General features: G+C 40.9%; 1 protein-coding gene across 2 annotated transcripts in view; it reads right to left on the bottom strand.

Annotated features, from left to right (window-relative positions):
• The window catches only part of NUGGC (nuclear GTPase, germinal center associated), a 74,342-nt gene that overhangs the window by 26,409 nt on the left and 25,076 nt on the right, over nucleotides 1–22,857 (bottom strand). For both annotated transcript variants that reach the window (XM_049865682.1, XM_049865683.1), the window contains 6 exons: nucleotides 21,333–21,542; nucleotides 11,127–11,302; nucleotides 9,472–9,490; nucleotides 7,311–7,400; nucleotides 3,735–3,840; nucleotides 1,810–1,943 (listed from right to left, as the gene is read on the bottom strand). In XM_049865682.1, coding sequence (XP_049721639.1) covers nucleotides 1,810–1,943; nucleotides 3,735–3,840; nucleotides 7,311–7,400; nucleotides 9,472–9,490; nucleotides 11,127–11,302; nucleotides 21,333–21,542 — 735 coding nt within the window. The remainder of the gene's footprint in view (nucleotides 1–1,809; nucleotides 1,944–3,734; nucleotides 3,841–7,310; nucleotides 7,401–9,471; nucleotides 9,491–11,126; nucleotides 11,303–21,332; nucleotides 21,543–22,857) is intronic.

Genomic DNA, 22,857 nt, shown 5'->3' with positions numbered 1-22,857 from the left:
TCAGCAGAGAATAGTATGTGGGGCAGGCATTTTCATGTTTGATTGTAAAAGGCTTTGTCCTTGTGTTTGTAAAATAAACCAACCACATCTGACTGGTTTTCCCTCAGCACTTCCAAAAGCAACCTTTTGCTGGGCAGTGAGGCAAATTTCATCCTGAACGAACTTTTTCGGGAAGTTAGAAGGTGGAACCCTTCCCCAACATTTCAGAGGACCAAGCCGAATGAAAAAATGTCCAATTCCAGGAGTGATTTTTGTTTGTTTGTTTGTTTTTCACAGAACCAAGCCAAAACAAGACATAAGAAACAGGATGAAAAAAACAGAGTGAAATTTGTTTTTTAAGTCTCTTTTATGCGGAATTTTATAAATGCACACATTCGACCAGTGACGTCACTAGAGTTGGTGTCACCCAGTGCAATCACTCATGGTGTCACCTCCCCATGCTAATTACCATAATATTGTAGCTAAAATATCAGAAGTTTTGACAAAATCAGTGATTATAAAAACACTGACAGCAACGAAAACAACAGCATGTGCTTCTAGCACATGCAGATAAAACCACATAATTCGAAATGTCGTTGTAATTGGGTGGTGATGACAGCTCTGACCAGAGCACGTTAGAAGGTTCAAAAATAAACTAGCACAGTTTTAGCCTTGTATGTATATTGATACACGTAACCTGGGCTTACGAAAAGTTTTTTTGTTGTTTTCACTAACTACAGGGATATTTTTATACAATTAATAAATTTTTGCTGAAACACTGCACAAAAATTTTACAGATAGTCATTTTGGTGTCACCCTCTCTGAGAGTGTCACCCAATACAGTCCACACCCCCTGCACCCTGTCCCCCAAGTGATGCCACTGCATTTGACCATCTACACTTGGCATTGCTTACTTTTCACACTCGATTATCTGCCTATCCTACCCTACAGGGTCATCCCAGGTTCACTTTCCCACATTCTCATGGCCAGTCCTTAAAATCTCAAAGAACTCTACTGTTTTGCTTTCTCTGCCCTTTCCCTGTTCCAGCATAACAAGAAGTTAGCCAACTTGGTTGTGCAAATCTGATGGAGGGAAAGCAAAGTTGGAGGGAAATTGACATGGTTGATGATTGATAACAGCAACCATTTTTTCTCCAAGGCCTCTTAGAGGATCTTAAGCAGTTAATCTCTCTTATTTTAAGGTAAAAAAAAAAAAACTATCCACCCAAGAGATACATTTGCCAATTAGTATAAGAAAAAGTAATTTTTAACTGTCATTCCAAAGGCCTGGATTCTAGACAGTGATGATAAATATCTAAACTCTTGGCTGAAATTGTCTCCTTGCTCCCTCCCTCTCTCATTATTTTACTATTGTGGCTCTGAGTTTGAGTTTCGGACAGAACCAGGACATGAAGGAGCTCCATAGACAGATGAAACCTCTTCGGGTTGTACATATAAACATGCCTCTCCAAGATAACCAGGAACTGTCTGTATTCTACTAGAAGCAAGTGAAATCACTCCTGCCATCACTTAAACATGTTTCACCTTGTTAAAGTCTCAGCAGAGACGGAAAATAGCCAGACAGTTCTTACATTTTCCTCTCAGCCTATCAGTCCCAGGTAAAATATCACTCCTTTCTCTTTTACTCAAATTTTATCACTTTTAGTCCTCTAATTAACTTTGTTGTTGTCTTCTTTAGATTCTCTGAGCTTAGTATATTCCTTTGATATGAAAAGAAAAAAATAACCCAAGTTAATATCTAACTTGGTAAAAGGCAATGGTCTACCCAGGCTGGGGGGAGTGAATATATAACCCAGGTGTCTTCCGTACCGGCAGATGGTCCGTGGAGTTGAAACTGTCTGTGAGGAGCAATAGGCCAAAGGCTTCTGTAACATACTTGGTCACCATCCTCCTCTTCTTGTCCAAGAGCTGTTTCCTGATATACTCTCTTAACTTTGGGATTTCTAGAATTCACCAACAGCACAAATACTTTGAAAAGGCCCTAAATTTGTAGTAAATAGAGTTCATAAAAAGTGAAAGATTAGGATGACAGTCTGGATTAACTATCAAAACAAAACAAACAAACCTGTTGCCGTCGAGTCAATTCCGACTCATAGCTACCCTAAAGGACACAGTAGAACCTCCCCACAGAGTTTCCAAGGAGCGCCTGGTGGATTTGAACTGCCAACCTTTTGGTTAGGAGCTGTAGCACTTAACCACTACGTCACCAGGCTTTCCAGATTAACTATCCAGACCCCCAAAAAACCCATATCTACAGTTGAGGTCATATGTGGGCTGGATACCCACTAACCCAACCTTTCTGAAGGACATTTTTTCCTTGTGTAGGATCAACAACAATGAATGGTAGATAAGCAATGCTGAATATTAACTTCATTTAGGTGTATAAAACATAAAACGTAGAAAGTACAGACTGATTGGAAAAAAAAAAACAACTGGCACTTACCTTTAGATTGGTATTTACCTGCATAGTTGATGCAAAGATGCTCACATTTCCTGTGTCTCAGCTCTTCGATCTTCCTACATTTTTCTATCCATATCAAATAACCCTTAACATCAGATTAGCCCACGCTTGCTATAAAGCCCTGGCAGCCAGTTGTTAAGAGCTACTGCTGCTAACCAAAAGGTTGGCAGTTCAAACTCACCAGCCACTTCTTGAAAACCCTACAGGGCAGTTCTACTCTGTCCTATAGGTTGCTATGAGTTAGAATTGACTCAACAGCAACGATTTTGATTTCTTTTTTCTTTTTTTGCTGTAGAAATGAATAGAAACCTCCAATAAGTGGGATTCTAATTTAGAAATTTATCTTAGTCCTAACCCTTTGTTAGTCAGGGGAAGATAATAGATGTCATCCTACCTTTCCCCCTTCTATTTTTGTTAATGGCAATGTTTTTTCAATTCCTTGCATATGCCATGCTGATTTTCTTTTATACCTTTGTTTGGGAATATTTCACACCTTCTGCTTTTTAACTTTCTCTCAAACACATGAATAATCAGTTGCTGTCTAGTTAAATTCAGACTCATGGTGACCGCAGGTGTATCAGAGTAGACCTCTGCTCCATAGAGTTGTCAATGGCTGATTTTTTTGGAAGTAGCTCAACAGGCCTTTCTTCCAAGGTTCCACTGGGTGGACTCAAACCTCTAACCTTTCGGTTAGCAGCCATTTGCACCACCCAGGTATAAAGCAACTGGTTCTCAAACACAAACACATCTAGTAAAATGTATATACATTTTAAGTTCAGATCAAAGTCAAGCTCAGATCCTGCCTAGTCACCCAGTTTTCACCGAGTACTTGAGCCACAATCTCTAGATTCTCTGGCCTTCTATTGCACTCATAGTCAGCACATTTCACTAAGCCTTATTTATACTTTTTGTGCATGGATTAATATTAGTTCCTCGTCTACATTTTAAGTTATCTGAAGAAAGGGGCCACATTGTCTACTTTTCCCTTCTCTCAGAAAAAGGATACGACAGATACTCAGTAAACATTTTTGATACACTTAGTTGGGTGAGTGAGAAATCTCAAGCCAAAACTAGGGTGGCCAGATTTAAAAAAGAAAGGAACTATGTTCTCAGCCACCACAACACTGAAAAGAGAGAAAAAAATGACTTGCTGATAGATATAGACACTGGCAAGCAGCAAGTGTGGCTCAAAAAGCTCTAGAGAGGGACATTTGGAGTGCCAAGTTTAGTCTTGGGAATTTTAGTGACTGAGATAAAAGGATATATAAATTACCAGTTTCCTCCTCAGTGAGGAAAGCCTGCTGCCAGTACTCCTGGGCGCTGACTGTGTACACCAGATCTGAGGCTTCCAGGACCTTGGAGTCAGCTGGCAGTTTTCTCTGAAGTGAGAGAGGCACAAGGGGACAGAATAACTCAATCATGGGAGAGGAAAACAGTGAGCAGGCTTCACGAGAGCCATCAGCAAATTTCAGCTCATTCACTTCAATTCTGCAAGAGCTCCATAAGGAACAGATAATATTCTGCAGGTCGGGTGTTTCCATCTGTCCACTCCTAACAAGATAGGAAGCCGTGAAGAAACGAGTGCAGAGAAACTAATCTCTTTGAAGTTAAAAATATCAATTCCAGAAGAAAAGGTATAGAGAAATAGTTTTAAAAAGCCATTTGCCGTCAAGTCGATTACGGCTCATAGCAACCCTATAAAAGTGTATTTAAATGTTCAAAGGGGGTCCATTTCAGAAAAAGAAGCAGATCTCTGGCAAAGGCAGTGGTGTGCTGGAGCCAGCCAGTACCAGCTGCTGACAGCTGGTTGTGCACATCTTTTCTCAATGTCGTGTTCAATTACTTCATTCTAGTAGCTTGCAGTTGGCAATGGTGGGGGTATTTACACCAAGGGAACCAGCAAGTGCTACAAACCAGGGCTTTTATTTTATTTCTGACAAAGAGCTGGTTGCTAAGCATCTACCGGCACAACACAACACTGGACAAAGGCAAATTTCCAACATGATGAATATAATAGTGTCATTGAATTGTACCTGTAAACAAAATGTAAAACGGCAAATGTTTATATATATATATATATATATATATATATATATATGCTTACCACAATAAAAAAAAAAAAAGTGCAAGTTCCTTAGCTGGGTGCTGAGTCAGTAACGATGCGCATTTTAATGCTGAGCATGTTTAAGCAAACGACAGGTTTTAAATGTCAAGAGATTAAGAATCCTGTGAGAAAAACACCATCACAGAGAAGTCATACTAGAATTATACATAAATATTGCTCCATAATCATTTATTCTTCTCATGTAAAAGAAAAGAGAAAAACCATATATATGTATGTGTGCACACGAGTATACACATGTATTTGGGGGCGGTAAAAAAGCAGATTGTAAGGATGGCGCAGGACCGGGCAGTGTTTCATTCTGTTGTGCATAGGGTCGCTATGAGTCGGAACCGACTCGACAGCACCTAACAACAACAACAAAAAAAAAAAGTCAAGAGTCATCAATCTCTTTCTGATGAAAAGATGTAAAAGACTGGGTAAGTAGAGGCCCTGGGAGTCCACCGGGAGAGGTGAGAAGCCCCATCTCTGGCAAGCTGTAAGCATGTGTAGGTAAGGCTGCAATGGAGATGCCTATTCAGGCTGCCGGGAGCCCCGCACACTGGTGTCGGGGCTTAATTGTATAAAGGATCATCTGAGTTTAACTTCTTTTTCCTTCTCCTTTTGATAGAGTTTTGTCTCTAAGAAAAGGTCTAGGGAAATCTGAAAACTATTTTCTACCAGGAGATGGAACTAACATGAAATGAAATTTAAATACAGTTTCAAAACAGCTAAATGATAAGAAAGGAATATGCTGAGCTGTGCCTGTATTAACCTAGCATTCATCAAAGAAAATGTGAAAATTTAGCACCAAACCTATGGCATTTGTAAATAAAATAACAAGATTTATAAATTAAGCTTAAAGGCTCAAGGTTATTTTGGCTGTGAAATAAAAATGATTTCCATCAAGCTGAGCCCCATTTTTTTTGCACAGTGGTCCATTATTTTTATAGTAAAATAAGCTGAATTAACCAGAAAATGGCCAGTTTGTTCATATTGTAGGAGTAACGACCAGAAGGGCCACATGTGGCAATGAGGTCTGAGGTACTCAGCTAAATGTAAGGGTGCACATTTTCTCTCTGTCAGAACATTGTCTCTAGGAGGAACTATCCTAATAGGACAGTATTTCCCAAACTTGGCTTTTGTAGATGCAGCAAACATGCTCTGTGAGCCCTCCCCAGAGCCTGCAATGAACCAGCACACAGCATCTCTGCCAGGGGCAGATTACCCAATAGGCAAGGTATTACCTTGTTTACCAGATTATCTGTAGTGAACAATTTCACATATTTTCACCATATCAAAGATTCTGCTTCTATGTACAGCTGGCATCTTTCTCTCTCCCAACCCCACAGCACCCTCCTACAGAATCCAAGCCTCTTTTCAAATTTACAGTCCCTGACAGGGGCAGATTACCCAGTAAGCAAGGTAAGCATGGGTTTCCTTGTGCTTACTTATAATCTGTAATGCACAATTGCAGCTCACTACAGATTAGTAAATATAAGATAGGCAACAGAGAGCCCCCCAAATCTGCAAACAAAGTAACAAGAAATAGGCCAGGGTGCAGAAACAAAGATATTCCCCAGAACAATGGGGCAAGGTATCAGAAAATAGCCCGCAAACTTCTTTAAAGTTGTCTTTCAGAAGCAGCTGGAGAAAACCAGCCCCAGGGACTTACGCAGAACATCCACCTATGACCGCTGTGTGCCCTTCCACCAGGGGAAGTGGGGGGCTGCAACAGCAGCCAGGGAATCAAACCCAGGGAGCGAGAGACTGTGCAGGTGCTACACCCCATAATAAGTCCTGCTACAAATCCTAGAGGCCTCTGGGACAGGAGCCATCTTAGAAAGCTGCTCCGCCTACACCATAGTTAACATATCCCCGCCTGTGCCTGTGAATAAACATGGATCTTTTCCCGCCCAAGAACGTTTAAAAACCCCGGCCCGTCTTTTGCTCTGTGAGATGAGGGTAAGCATTGCTTTAGGCCCTCCTCATCTCCACTTGCAAGCCTCTTCAATAAAGTTTTGCTCATGTGGAAAACTCTATGTGCCTTACCTGCTCATTCTTGACCAGTGAGAGGCAAGAACTTTATTCCGGTAACAAACACATACAAGTAAGACTTTGTAAAGTGTAAACCATTTTGCGCCATCCAGAGGCCTTACAGAAAGTTTACTCACTCTTAAAAAATGATGCTCAAGCCTTATCACCCCACATGCCCCTTCAAGTACCCTTTCTGAGCCACTCAAAACTACTTTCATTAATTCACCAAACATAGCAGGCTATTTTAATCATGGTCTTCCTCTGCCCTTTCCCCTGCTTCTATGCTTTACTAAAAACTACTGGTTCCTTAAAATTCTGCTCATGAGGCTGAAAAGTTTTCCCTGGCCCTCTCCCCACACTGCCTCCCCCCATCACCAGTGTGATTGTGCCATCCTTCCTGTGTGTTCCCACAGCCCCCCCTACACATTTCTCCATGGAAGCATGCCTCAAACTGTGTGGTATCCCTGACTTACCTGGACATATTTCTCAGCACACCATATGCTCACTCAGTCACAGGCGGTAGACTGTTTTCCCCATTTTACAGAGGAGAAAATGGAGGCTCAGGGAAGTAATGTTACTTGCCTAAGGTCACAGTAGGTATTAAGTGGTAGCAATGAGTTAGGTGTGCTTTCTACTCTCCAAGACCAAATATATAGTTGTTTCTCAAAATCAGAGTGGTTGAGAAACACACAGAGAAATCTGTTAACTCACCTTCAGTTTTTCCTTGAGAATTCTACTCCTTTGTAGTTTCAATGTTTCATTTCTTTCCAAAATAGCCTCTCGTTGATTTTGAATAACTTGCTAGATTTTGAAAGGAAATAAATGCACATAGAAAAGAGTCCAGGGTTATCACTAGAAACAGAGTGATGAGGCACATCATTTTCAGCAGATCTTCAACGGGCCCCCACAGTCAAATATGCATATATTAGAATTACATAATACTAGTAATAAAAAGTATTATTTAAAAATAACTAGTCCTAATGCAAAAAAAAAAAATTTTTTTTTTAATGCTAGGAGCCCTAATACATGGCATAAACAGTATACAAATAATAAATAATGCACAAACACCAGAAGAGAAACTAGATACCTGGGAGCTCCTAAAAATCAGACACGTATGCTCATCAAAAGACTTCACCAAAAGAGTAAAAAGACAAACTACAGACTGGGAAAAAAATTTGGCTACGACATATCCAATAAAGGACTAATCTTTAAAATCTACCAGATACTGTAACACCTCCATAACAAAAAGACAAATAATCCAATTAAAAGTGGGCAAGGGATATGAAAAGACACTTCACCAAAGAAGACATTCAGGTAGCTAACAGACATGAGAGGAAAATGCTCACAATAGAAGTGCAAATCAAAACTACAATGAGACACCATCTTACCCCAACAAGGCTGGCACTAATCCGAAAAACACAAAATGACAAATGTTGGAGAGGTTGTGGGGAGATTGGTACTCTCATGCACTGCTGGTAGGAATGTAAAATGGCACAATCACTTTGGAAAACAATATAGCACTTTCTTAAAAAGCTAGAAATAGAAATATCATACAATGTAGCAATTCCACTCCTTGGAACATACCCGAGAGAAATAAGAGCCATCACACAAATAAATATATCCACACCCATGTTCATTGCTGCACTATTCACAATAACAAAAAGATGGAAATAACCTAAATGTCCATTAACAGATGAATGGATAAACAAACTGTGGTACAGACACACAATGGAAGACTATGCAACAATAAAGAACAATGATGACTCCATGGATGAATCTGAGGACATTATGCTGAGTGAAATAAGCCAGTCACAAAAGGACAACTATTATATGAGGCCATTATTATAAGAACACAAGAAAAGGTTAAAACACAGAAAAAAGCATTATTTGATGGTTACAAGAATGAAGAGGGTACAGAGGGGAAATTTCTAACTAGGTAGTAGACAAGGGTCAACTTTGGTGAAGGGAAGGACAACACACAATACCAGAGAAGTCAGCACAATTGGCCAAAGCAAAAGCAAAGAAGTTTCCTAGATACATCCAAACACTTTGAGCGACAGAGTAGCTGGGACTAGGGCCTGGGGACCATAGTTTCAGGGGACATCTAGGTCAATTGGCATAACATAGCTTCTAAAGAAAATGTTCTATACCCCACTTGGGTGAGTACCATCTGGGGTTTTAAAAGCCTGTGAGCAGCCATCTAAGATACAATATTGGTTCCCTCCCACTCGGAACAAAGGAGAATGAAGAAAACTACAGACACATGGAAAATACTAGCCCAAAGGACTGAAGAACCAAAGGAACCAGAAACTTACAAGCCTGAGACCTGAAGAACTAGACGGTGCCCGTCTACCACCAAAGACCGCCCTGACAGGGAACACTATAGAAAGTCACAGACAGAGCAGGAGAAAAATGTAGAACAAAATTCAAATTCACATAAAAAGACCAGACTTAATGGTCTGACAGAGTCTGAAGGAACCGCCAAAACTATGTCCCCTGGACGCTCTGTTAACCCAGAACTGAAACCATTCCCAAAGCCCACTCTTCAGACAAAGATTAGACAGAGCTACAAAACAAACAGTAATACACGTGAGGAACTTGCTTCTTGGCTCAGTCAGATATACGAAACCAAATGGTCAGCTCCTGTCCAAAAGCAGGCTGAGAAGGCAGGAAGGGACAGGTACAGGATGAATGGACACAGGGAATCTGCAGTGGAAAGGGGAAGGGTGCTCTCATAGTGTGGGAACTACAGCCAATGTCACAAAACAATATGTGTATAAATTTTTGAATGAGATATTAACTTGAGCTCTAAACTTCAACCTTAAGCACAATAATAAAAGTAAATAAATAAAAATAACTAATCCATACTTACATTTCCCACTTTTCTTTCCCTAAAAGGAAAACAGAAAATTTTAGCAATTAAACTTAATTTGTAATATATGTCATGGCAGTCTTTCGACTTTCCCTGAAAATAGCACATCTGTCAGGCCTCAGAGCCTTTGCTTTAGCTGTTTCTCTTCCAAACGCTCTCTCTTCTAATCCACTCCAGCGTCCAGTGGACGACATTTTCTTTATTTCTCAATATTAAGTCCAGCATTTTGTCTCCTGTGAAAATTCCTGTGACATCACTCCCTGTCCCCATCAAAAGGCAGCCCTTTCTCCCTGGGTTCACAGACCACTTCTTTGTCCCTCTCATGTAACCTTTAATCCTCTTTTGTACTCTGAACTCAGGAACTAGGCAATATGCCTCCCTGAATCTGCAGCCCTACTACAGTGCTCAATAAATGTTAATAAATTAGATTGAATTATCCTTTGTCTTATTATGTGCACTGGAAAGGGCAAGCTTGAGATATTGCCCTGTGGTAGGGGGCAGGGGAGACTATGGAAAAAAATGAAGCTGAAATTCCAATTTAGATCACCAGAGCAAGAAGTTGGGGAGTGGGGAGAGCCTTAACCCACTTCTTACACAGGCTGGTTCTACGCAGTGAATTCCTGGAGCCTGAAGCCAAACTTAAGCTTCAGTGAGTGTGGAAGGAAACAGTACAGGTGTCAGGTAAAAAAAAAGCCGTTAGAGCAGAGAAGCACCATATACACCTGTGTACCCAGACAGTCTGATTAATGCTTGCTGTTCCTCTGTAAGCATTAACAACACTCCCTTTCACTTTCAAAAATGTCCCTGGGGTGGTTCAAACAATTTGCACTTAACTACACTAACCCAAAGGTTGGAGGTTCAAACCCCTTCCCCCAGGCAGTGCCCCAGAAGAAAGACCTGACAATCTACTTTCATAAAGATTACAAGAAAACTGTATGGAACAGTTCTACTCTGTAACACATGAGTCACCATGAGTTGACTTTCTGGTTTCACTTTCAGAAGTGTTCCCATTTGAAAGATAAGTTATACAGTCTCCCTAGTTAGAGGGGGAACAGGGATCTAAATGGAAATCAACTTCTATTGCATATTAACATCTTAGGTGATAATACTGAGCTCTAAAATATTTACCTTTCATTATTATTTGTTAGAGTATAACTCTGTAAGAATGTTTTTACTTTTGGCCAAAGTTCTACAAATTTGAGGGCCTTGCTCCTAATGAGTTGAAAATCTCAGGAGTGAACATATCTAAATCAGAATCTAATCCTCCAAAGCTGTACCATGTCAGACAGTACTATATAATGTCCCTACTAGTCATGAGAGAGCCTACAATTCCGGTATCTGTGGGGTGCAGGCAGGACCGGCACACTGCACTCTCTAGGAGGTGCCATTTATATCATTGTTCATGTGAATGACATCCCTGCAGCTGTGGAGGGACAGCCTGTTTGGCAGTTGCCTCATGGTTCAGATTCCTGAAACAATCCACCCAGAAAACCTGATATCCAGGAACTCACCCAGACTTCTATTTCATCCCAGTCACTTCCCAAAAGTCCATAACACCCACTGCATCATGAAGTCAAACTCTGTCATTACTCTAGTTGACACCCTTGGAAGAAAGCCCAGGCTGGGGTGACATGCCTGCAAATCAAGCACAATACCTTAAATATTCCGGCAAGTGGAGTCTGTCAGTCTTGGTGACCACCAGGGCAATGTCCCTGCAGAAACCCCGTTGGCAGGCTTTGATGCTCTCATTGAGAAGGTCTTCATGGGCTCTCCCCCCAGAAACTCTTTCTATGTCACTGATCACCCAGATCACTGAGCATTTGTCAATGGTCTGTAAACATGAAGGCAATATGCATAAGAACATGAACAATATCTTTGTTCTACAGGACATGTTTTCTTTTTTTTATTGTTGTGAAAATATATAACAAAAGATTCATTAATTCAACAATTTCTACATGTACAATTCAGTGACATTGATTATATTCTTCATGTTGTACAACCATTATCACTATCCTTTTCCAAATTATTCTACCACCATTAGCACAACTCACTGCCTCCAAGCAAAAACTTCCCCTTTCCCTCGCCCTCCCACCGCTGGTAACCACTAATAATCTTTGGTTTCTATATACTTGTTCATTTCATATAGGTGAGATCATATAGAATTTGTCCTTTTGAAACTGACATATTTTGCTCAGTATAATGTTTTCAAGGTTCATCCATGTTCTGGTATATATCAAGATTTCATTTCTCTTTATATATATATATCATATTTTGTTTATTCATTCATCTATTGATAACAGTTAGTTTCCCACCTTTTGGCTATTGTGGAAAGTCCTGAACAAACATTGGTGTACAAGATATAATTCCATATGTCTTCTGTGCCCAGCCCTTTTCTCTCCTCCGGTCCCACTTCTCACCACTCCCCACCATACACTTTATGCTCCAGCCAAACTGACCTACTTGCAGTTTCTCAGATGTGCCTTGCTCTTTCACCTCTCAGAGTGTTTGCACTTGCCTCAGCCTCTGCTTAACCTGTACTTGCCCTTCAAGACTCTGTAAGCACTACCCCGAGGATGGGCTGCCCATTCCTTCTCTGCACAGTAGAGCACCTGTACTTACTTACCCTACTTCTCAGACAGATTTACTACACAGAGTTATCCTCTGCCCTACCAGACTGTGAGGCACTTGATGGGAAAGAGCTGTACTTTTTATCTTGGAATCCACATCACCTAAAGCACAGGGCTTGACCCATACTAGAAGCTTAATAGGTGTTCAACGATTGATAGAATTCAAGAAAGCAGATTTCCAGTCCCAGATCCACCACTAGCTTGCTTTGCCTCACTTTTCCTCTAGGTAAAATTATTGTTTTTCCAGAACTAGTTTTGGTTGTGTACCTACTCCAAAGCCGTCACCTCATGACATCATCTTAAAGATGGTTGGCCTTTCCTGCATGTTTGGCACATTGCCATCATGTGGCAGCTGGGGGCCATAAACCACATGATTCAAGTTGCAAAGTTCAATGAACACTCAGTTATAACTTATTGATAGCATAAGTATTGCTTTATAAATATGCAACTTTTATGGACATGTGCTGCATTGTGAGATTCCTCTTACTGCATTGTTTCACTTGTCTTATCTCTCCATGTAAATGAAGGGCTGGTTCAATTCAGAAACTGAGTTCGTTTGTGGTGTGTCAGAACAGGGCTTTGCAACTCTTCAGACAAGAATTGGACTGGACCATAAGACACAAAATAATACTGGTGAGGAGTGAGCTTCTTGGCTCCAGTAGACACATGAGACTATGTGGTCAGCTCCTGTCTAGAGTCGCGATGAGAAGGCAGAGGGGGACAGCAGCTGGCTGAATGGACACAGGGAATACAGGGTGGAGAGGAGGAGTGTGCTGTCTCATTAGGGGGAGAGCAACTAGGAGTACATATCAGTTGCCGTCGAGTCGATCCCGACTCATAGCGACCGCATGGAACAGAGTAGAATTGCCCTACAGAGTTTCCAAAGAGTGCCTGGTGGATTTGAACTGCCGATCTTTTGGTTAGCAGCCATAGCACTTAACCACTATGCCACCAGGGTTTCCAGAAGTACATAGCAAGGTGTATATAAATTTTTGTACAAGAGACTGGTTTGATTTGTAAACTTTCACTTAAAGCACAATTTAAAAAAGAAAAAAAAAAAGAACAGGGCTTTGCACATAAAGATGTGACAAATTTGTGACTTGATAATTAAATCTTTGTCTTTATACCAATGGTTCTTAGGAAGTGGTCATTTTGCACTCCAGAGAACATTTGGCAGTTTCTGGAGACGTTTTAGTTGTTACAACTTGGCAGTTGCTAGTTGATAGAGGCCAGGGATGCTGCTAAGCATCCTACAATGCACAGGACATCCCCCACAGCAGAGAATTAGCCCAGAATATCAATAGTACCAATGTTGAGAAACCTTGATCTATAGCAGGGGGTTTCAAATTTTTTTTTAAAGCAATGGAGCAATTTTCAAATGAAATATTAGGAAGAATTCCAGTGCATAAACTAGATTTAAAAAAATAGAATTTCTCTGGTTAGATTGGAGGTGAAGGTATTAGAGCCCCCACCTGTTCAATGCCCCCCCATCCTCTGCCATAAGCCTTTTAGCTTCGTGAATCATTGTTTAAAAAGCATCCATGACTAGAGTTAGACATACCCCTTGGTTGGTAGAGAATGACCTAGACCCAGAAAGATAAAGGGACTAGCATAAGGCCACACAACTGAGTCCTGTGGATGGACTCACATTTAGGCAGGGGAACAAAAATAGTTGCTGCCTTCCCACTTCCCAAATTATAAGCAGCTTTTTGTTTTTTTAGAGAAGCTTCAGGCTGCACAGTGTCAACAGTGGGTAACAAACTGTTCAGTCAGGTTGTAAAACATCATATGATACCAGGCTGGGAGCGCCTTGGGACCAGGGCTTGTTTCACCTTTGTATTCCCCGTGGCTTGGTAAGCCAAACCAGTTGCTGTTGAGTTGACCCTGACTCATTGTGACGCCATGTGTGTCAGAGTAAAACTGCCCTCCATCCGGTTTTCAATGGCTAATATTTTGGAAGTAGATCTCCAGGCCTTTCTTCCTAGGCAACTCTGGGTGGAATCGAACCACCAATTTTTTATACCATCCAGGGACTCCCCTGGTAAACTAAAGGTGCTTAATAAATATTTATTAACATGAGAAGGGAGCGCTGGTGACCCAGTGGTTAAGAGTTTGGCTGTTAACCAAAAGGTCAGCAGTTCAAATCTACCAGCTGCTCCTTGGAAACCCTATGGGGCAGCTCTACTCTGTCCTATAGTGTTGCTATGAGTCAGAATTGACTCAAAGGTGTCAGGTTTTATGGTTTTTAACATGACAAAAGGACTTCAATCATAAAATGGTTAAATTTTGCAATAACTGAATTTCAGGCCCTCCACAAAACTCCTGACTGCCAAGATCTGGTAAAGTTAGAGTCACAGAAGACACTTTAGATCTACAAAACATATCTATAAAATAAAAACAAACTAGAAACTAGACTAATGAATAGGCAAGAGAACACCCTTACCGCCTCCATCCCTACCAGGATGAGAGTGGGACTCAGAGAGATTAAGTGACTTGCTAAAAGTCACACTACTTCTGAGTGGCAAAACAGGGACATCTGATTTAACAATAGTTGAAGCTTGGGGAAAGCAAAGATTGCAGCAGAAAGTCAAGGGGAGGGCTCATTGTGCTCTGTTTTCCCTGGAAAGAGGGAAGTCTTTAGTAAGTTCTTGTGAGGAGGATATCACTAACCACAAGAATGCAGAGGAGCACAGTCCAAGCAGAGTATGCTTGGAACCCATCCCTTCGCTTCAGCCTGACCTCCTCAGAGCGCTTGTTCCAAGCCAGATCTCCTGACTCCTCTGTTTTGAGTGGCCTTTGATAATCTGCCCAGTGTATCTGAACTGACTGCAATCATGGCTCCATCCAGTGACAGCCTGGCTCCCTAGCTTGCCTCTCACTTGGCCTCGTCTGGAACTAGCTACAGTTGATGATTCCACTCCCCAAGAGCAGAGATTCTGCAGAAACAAGGGCTTGCATGGCCCAGTCTGAGCAGGCTGACCAAGGGGAAAGATGATGGGATGGCCTTCAACTTAAAGAAAGTGGATAAAGGGGACACCCTAGTGGGAGGGGGTAGATAGAGCCCCAGCTGAGAAGTTAGGAAACCTGCTCTTTTGTTCAAATTCTGCCACTCACTAGCTGTGTGGTCTTGGACAAGTTACTTCCCCTCCCTGGGCCTTTGTTTCCTCACTGTAAGATGAGGACATAGGCTAGCTTATCTGTAAGCTGTCATCCTGCTCTAGCTCTTGCTTGAAAACTGTACTCACAAAGCTCCTCCAGCTCACAGTTATTAATTTTGGAGAAACCTACTAAATTTAAAGTTTACATATAGCAAAGAACCTATCATTCTGAAGTGAACTTTTTGACAGCTGCTGAACCAACCATGACTCACCGGTAGTGGTCCTCCTCCCAGTCCCCTCCAGCTTTGGTTCTGTGCTCTGTGTTCCCTCTGCCTAAGACGCCCTTTCTTTCTCTGTCCACTTGCCCCTTTCCCACCTGTCCTTCAGGCTTCTTCAGGAAGCTAACGTCAGGCATAGTATTAAAGCCACTCTCCCCAAATTCTCCAGGTTTGTCTTCTGTGCCTCCCCCCTCTACATATCCCATGTCCTCTTCCCTCCAGCAACCCAGGAAAATGTATCCTTCCCCCAACACACCACTTTTCTCACTCCTTTGCATCTTCACTTACGCTGCTCTTTTGCCTGGAATGGTGGTTGTTGTTGTTCGGTGCCATCAAATCAGTTCCAACTCGTAGCAACCCTTGTACAAGAGAATGAAACATTGCCTAGTCCTGCTCCATCCTCATAATTCTTGTTATGCTTGAGCCTATTGTTGCAGCCACTGTGTTAATGCATCTCATTGAGGGTCTTCCTCTTTTTAGCTGACTCCCTACTTTACCAAATGTGATGTCCTTCTCCAGGCACTGATCCCTCCCGAAAACATGTCCAAAGTATGTGAGACATAGTCTCACCATCCTTGCTTCTAAGGAGCATTCTGGTTGTATCACTTCCAAGACAGATTTGTTTTTGTTTTGTTTTCTGCAGTCCATGGTGCATTCAATATTCTTCACGAACACCTTAATTCAAATTCTTCTTTGGTCTTCCTTATTCATTGTCCAGGCTTCACATGCATATGATGCAATTGAAAACACTATGGCTTGGGTCAGGCGCACCTTAGTCTTCAAGGTGATGTCTTTGCTTTTTAACACTTTAAAGAGGTCCTTTGTAGCAGATTTGCCCAATGCAATGAGGAACGTTGGTAGATGGTTCCATTCTTAATCCCATTCTTTGCTTTGCGGGGTCTGAGCTTAAATGTCCTCCCTGAAGCCCCACTTGAATCAAGCAGAATTAATCACTTCATGCTCACATTTTTATTACATAGTAAAGTGATTTGTTAATTAGTATGTTTGGCTCTCTTTTGGACTGTGAGACTCAAGGACAAGGACTCCGTCTTTGTCCATTCAGAACCTAGTACAAAGTTGAGTAGATGATAGGTGGGTGTTTGTTGAAGGAATGATATCTCTTGTTGGAGGCAATTTCTATTTTTGAATGCTCATTAACACTTTGTACCTCTCTTACATCACTTTCTGACATTTAAGAAGGAACAAGGACCTGGTGGTCTACTTTTGAAAAGGATTGGCCAGTGAAAACCTTATGAATATCAGTGGAACATTGTCTGATATAGTGCCAGAAGATGAGCCCCTTAGGTTGGAAGGTACTCAAAATGCAACTGGGGAAAAACTGCCTCCTCAAAGTACAGTCGATCTTAACGACGTGGATGGAGTCAAGCTTTCGGGACCTTCATTTGCTGATGCAGCATGATTCAAAATGAGAAGAAACAGCTGCAAACATCCATTAATAATCAGAATGTAGAATGTACAAACCATGAATCTAGGAAAATTGGAAATCATCAAAAATGGAACACATAAAGAGCGATATCCTAGGCATTAGTGAACTGAAATGGACTGGTATTGGCCATTTTGAATTGGACAATCATATGATCTACTATGCCAGGAATGACGAATTGAAGAGGGATGGCATTGCATTCATTGTCAAAAAGAACATTTCAAGATCTATCCCGAAAGATAATGCTGTCAGTGATAGGACAACATCTATACACCTACGAGGAAGACCGGTTAACGTGACAATTATTCAAATTTATACACCAACCACTAAGGCCAAAGATGAAGAAGTTGAAGATTTTTACCAACTTCTGCAGTCTGAAATTCATCGAACATGCAGTCAGGATGCATTGGTAATTACTGGAATTAATTGGAATGCAAAAGATGGAAACAAAGAAGAAGGATCAGTAGTTGGAAAATATGGCCTTGGTGATAGAAATGATGCCAGAGACCACATGATAGAATTTTGCAAGACCAATGACTTCTTTATTACCTTTTTTCAGCAACATAAACGGCAACTATACACATGGACCTCACCAGGAATACACAGGAATCAAATCGACTACATCTGTGGAAAGAGACGATGGAAAAGCTCAATATCATCAGTCAGAACAAGGCCAGGGGCCAAATGTGGAACAGACCATCAATTGCTCATATGCAAGTTCAAGTTGAAACTGAAGAAAATTAGAATAATTCCATGAAAGCCAAAGTACGATCTTGAATATAACCCACCTGAATTTAGACACCATCTCAAGAATAGATTTGATGCGTTGAACACTAATTACCAAAGACCAGATGAGTTGTGCAAGGACATCAAGGACATCACACGTGAAAAAAGCAAGAAGTCATTAAAAAGGCAGACAAGAAAGAAAAAACCAGAATGGATGTCAGAAAGGAGTCTGAAACTTGCTCTTGAACATAGAGTAGCTAAAGCGAAAGGAAGAAATGATAAAGTAAAAGAGCTGAAAATTTCAAAGGGCAGCTTGAGAAGACAAAGTAAAGTATTATAATGAAATGTGCAAAGACCTGGAGATAGAAAAACCAAAAGGGAAGAACATGCTCAGCATTTCTCAAGCTGAAAGAACAGAAGAAAAAATTCAAGCCTTGAGTTGCAATACTGAAGGATTCTACAGGGAAAACATTAAACAACTCAGGAAGGATCCAAACAAGATGGAAGAAAGACACAGAGTCACTATACCAAAAGGAACTGGTCAACGTTCAACCATTTCAGGAGGTAGTATATGATCAGGAACTGACAGTACTGAAGGAAGAAGTCCAAGCTGCACTGAAGGCATTGGCAAAAAACAAGGCTCCAGATGGAATACCAACTGAGATGTTTCAACAAAAAGATGTAGCACTGGAAGTGTTCATTCATCTATGCCAAGAAATTTGGAAGACAGCTCTCCAGCCAACCAACTAGAAGAGATCCGTATTTATACCTATTCCAAAGAAAGGTGCTCCAACCAAATGTGGAAATTATCGAACAATATCATTAATATCACAGGCAAGTCAAGTTATGCTGAAGATTATGCAAAAGCGGCTGCAGCAGTACTTTGACAGGGAACTGCCAGAAATTCAGGCTGGACTCAGAAAAGGTCATAGAACCAGGGATATCATTGCTGATGTCAGATGGATCATGGCTGAAAGCAGAAATACCAGAAAGACGTTTACCTATGTTTTATTGACTATGCAAAGGCATTCGGTTGTGTGGATCATTAACAAATTATGGATAACATTTCAAAGAATGGGAATTCCAGAACACTTAATTGTGCTCATGTGGAACCTGTACATAGACCAAGAGGCAGTCGTTCAAACAGAACAAGGGGATACTGCATGGTTTAAAGTCAGGAAAGGTGTGCATCAGGGTTGTATCCTTTCACCATACTTATTCAACCTGAGAAAATAATCCAAGAAGCTGTACTATATGAAGAAGAATGGGGCATCAGGATTGGAGAAAGACTCATTAACAACCTGCGTTATGCTGATGACACAACCTTGCTTCCCTAAAGTGAAGAGGACTTGAAGCACTTACTGACAAAGATCAAAGACCACAGCCTTCAGTATGGATTACAGCTCAACATAAAGAAAACAAAAATCCTCACAACTGAACCATTAAGCAACATCATGATAAATGGAGAAAAGATTGAAGTCATCAAGGATTTCATTTTACTTGGATCCACAATGAACACACATGGAAGCGGCAGTCAAGAAATCAAAAGATACATTGCATCCCGCAAATCTGCTGCAAAGGACCTCTTTAATAAAGTGTTGAAAAGCACAATGTCACCTTGAAGACTAAGGTGCACCTAAGCCAAGCCATGGTGTTTTCAGTCGCCTCCTGTGCATGTGGAAGCTGGACGATCAATAAAGAAGACAGAAGAATTGATGCCCTTGAATTGTGGTGTTGGTGAAGAATATTGAATATACCGTGGACTGCCTAAAGAATGAACAAATCTGTATTGGATTAAGGACAACCAGAATGCTCCTTAGAAGCAAGGATGGCCAAGTCTATGTCTCACATACTTTGGACATGTTATTAGATCCCTGGAGAAGGATGTCATGCTCGGTAAGGTAGGTAGAAGGTCATCAAAAAAGAGGAAGACCCTCAGTGAGATGGATGACACAGTGGCTGTAACAATGGTCTCAAGCATAACAACAATTAGGGGGATGGCGCAGGACCAGGCAGTGTTTCATTCTGTTGTACGTAGGGTCGCTATGAGTCAAAAAATCAACTCAATGGCACCTAACAACAACAACATAGTTCCTCTCTTCTATTAGACTCTGAGCCCCTTTGGGGAAGGTTCTATTTCTCATTCAACATTGTTTTATTTTTAGTTTAAATTGCAAAAGCAATACATATTTGTGCAAAATATGCAAACAATACAGAAGTGTATGTCATAAAAAGTGGTGGTAAACCCAGAAATTGCTGTTAATAGTTGATGTGTATCCTTCCCGAAGGCGGGATCTTACTTTTGCTATGCATTTACAAACATTATACATATCTGCTTCTTAACACAATAGGTCATGCTCTGCAACTTTTCATTCAGTTTTCGTTTATTTTTGTTTTACCATGGAATGCCTGGTGGATTTGAACTGCCGACCTTTTGGTTAGCAGCTGTAGCTCTTAACCACTATGGCATCAGGGTTTCCACGTAGGGTACAGTAGGAGTTAAGAGCATAGGCTCTCAAGCCAGCTTGTCAGAGTTCAAATCCCAGATCCACAATTCACTAGGTGTAATGAGGGGCAACTTCCTTCACTTAGAACAGGACCTAGCACATAGTACATGCTCAGAAAACATCACCTGTATTTGTTAGCTACAATCTTTGTATCCCAGTGCTTAGTATAGTATCTTACACATGATATGTATTTAATCAATGAAAAATTAATCAACAAAAAAGATAAATTCTTAAAAAATTTCTAACTACTAGGTACAGATCAAACTACCCTAATGCTTAAATGTTTGGTGGTAGACACATCTGGGAGTGCCTGGTCAGTTCATTCCCCTTGGGAATTGAACCTCTACCTGAGACTTTAGCTAAACAGGTGCCCCTTCATCCAAACCCCCACCTTCAGTCACAGCTGATTGCACTAGGGATTTGGATACGTAACCCAGAGAGAGTGAACACACTAGCTGGGCAGTAACCAGTCAGGTTTTCCTTCTTAGGAATTTTAACTAAAAGGCATAAAGATTATAGACAGTGGTAGGCACATGAACTGCAAGATCGTTTAGAGACAGGGCTATTTTTCACAATGTGGATCCTAATGGCTGAATAAAGAGAGAAGTAGGACTCCGCAGAGAAGCTGAGTCACACAGATCATGCAGAGAAAATGAGAGAGAATAGCTGCTTCTATCCTGGGAGGTTGCCCTGAGGACTGACTGTGTCTCATGAGATTCTTTAGCATCCTTTGGTTAAATCATTCTTTATTAAGAGAAATCATGCAGAGAGAATCATTTTGTTAATGGGTATCTGTTCCCTACACTTGACCATGGTAGTAGCCTCCTGGTTCCTTGGTGCTTGGTTGCCAGCTTCTCTGCTTTGTGCCTAACTCTTGGTCTCCCTAAACTACTCTCCCCTTGTTAACTCTGCTTATTCTTAGGCCACTCCATTGCTGATCTTTTGCATAGATCATGCACTTTTGTTCCCAGCTACCAGGCCTATCTCATGATTCCTCTCTCCCCAATTTCTCTGGCCACCCTTATCCTACTACTGCCTTGAGGCTTAGCACAGAGAAGGCACAATTTAATTACAACTAAATCATGAAGTCTCTTAACCTGAAAGCAAAGCATTTCTTATTGCTTTAGAAAGGGTAAAGGAGTTGAAACAGAAGGAAATGAAGCCATATGAAAGAGAATCACCTTTTTCCACATCTCATCCCTCTTGCTGTTGAAGTCGCCTGTGCCTGGAATGTCCACTAGCACAACCCCTTCTGGAATCAGCTCAGATTTGGGAAGAGTCACTTCCACACGTTTGATCAAGGGCCAAATTTGTGCCCCAGCTAATTTTGCATTGCAATCTCTCCTCTGAGCCCGGATGTAGGGATCCAGCTTGACAGATAGGTCTCCTGCCTGAGGAAGAAGGACAAAGTCACCCACACCATCCATTCTCATGGCTCACATACCCTGCAACTGGCTGTGTAAACGTAGGAAGCAGCATTGGGCAGTGGGCATTAGGAGGCCTGTAATCCAGCTTTCAAGGGCCTAGATTTGAGAGCTAGAAAAGACCCTAGAGATCAGGAAGTTCAAACTCCCTACCTTATGGTTGAAGAAATCAAAGTCAGTTGACTGAGACTTCAGGAAATTATATAATAATAATAATAATTTTATCTTCTAAATTCTATTTCAGCTCAAAAGTAATGTAAGTAATACTCATCTTTCTAAATTTTACAGAGAAAGGGTTCTTCTCACATGTCTAATGTATGCATTTTAATTACTAGAAAGCCAGTAGTGACTAGACTATAGAAAATCAGTAGTGATATATGGTGATCATATTTTCCAAACTGAAAAATTGATATGAAAAAGGGTTTTAGAATTTATCTTCTAAGGGCAAAAAATATCCTGACATGTAAGCATTTCCAGGACATTTTCATAGTGGTGGGTGGGATGGGGAATAGTTCTCAGCCATCGTTCCTGCCTAAGCATGTCTTGAGATAACAACACATTCATGCCAGTGATTATGGCAGTTAATCTCAACTGGGGTAGTTCAGGAGACAGAAGATTTGAGATGTATGGTGGTTGTTGTTAATAAATACAGAATGGGCTTGGAAGAAAGGTAAGAAACTCTTAAGAGAGTTTAAATTAGATAATCAGGAGATTCATTACAATTGGGGTAGAGAATAACAGATTTCATCTATTCTAATCAAGTAACAGAAAATTGTGAAAGAGGAGATGATGAAAGCTCTTTACTATATTTTAATTAAAAAATAATAATGCAGATACGATAAAGGCAATGTGTAGGAAAAGGCATGGGCTTAAGAAGGGGGATAAATTCAATAAACTGTAGCTCATCCCAATAAGCAAGGTGCTTATCCCATAAGCAAGGTGCACATGGGCTTAATTGTGTTTACTTACTAATCTGCAGTACACTATTTCACATGAGTGAAAATTTCATGTTTTTCACATCTTTCACGTGAAATTGTCCAATTAAGCCCGTGAGTACCTTGCTTACTGGTTAATCTGCCCCTGGCTCAGCACAAAACATTCTGGAAGGCACATCCAGATTACCACGTCCGGTCTGGAACCTCTGACCCAAACCCTAAATTTGCTGATATGGTAATTTTGTTCTCCCTGTTTGAACAGGTAAATTTGTAACTCTGGGAAGGAATATTTCTAAATTCTGAGATGGTGAGGGTATGAATATTATAATGATACCTCTATACAAATG

Source organism: Elephas maximus, chromosome 22 (genome assembly GCF_024166365.1).
Source record: "Elephas maximus indicus isolate mEleMax1 chromosome 22, mEleMax1 primary haplotype, whole genome shotgun sequence".
Lineage (NCBI taxonomy): Eukaryota > Metazoa > Chordata > Mammalia > Proboscidea > Elephantidae > Elephas > Elephas maximus.
This window is presented reverse-complemented; position numbering and strand designations above follow the sequence as displayed.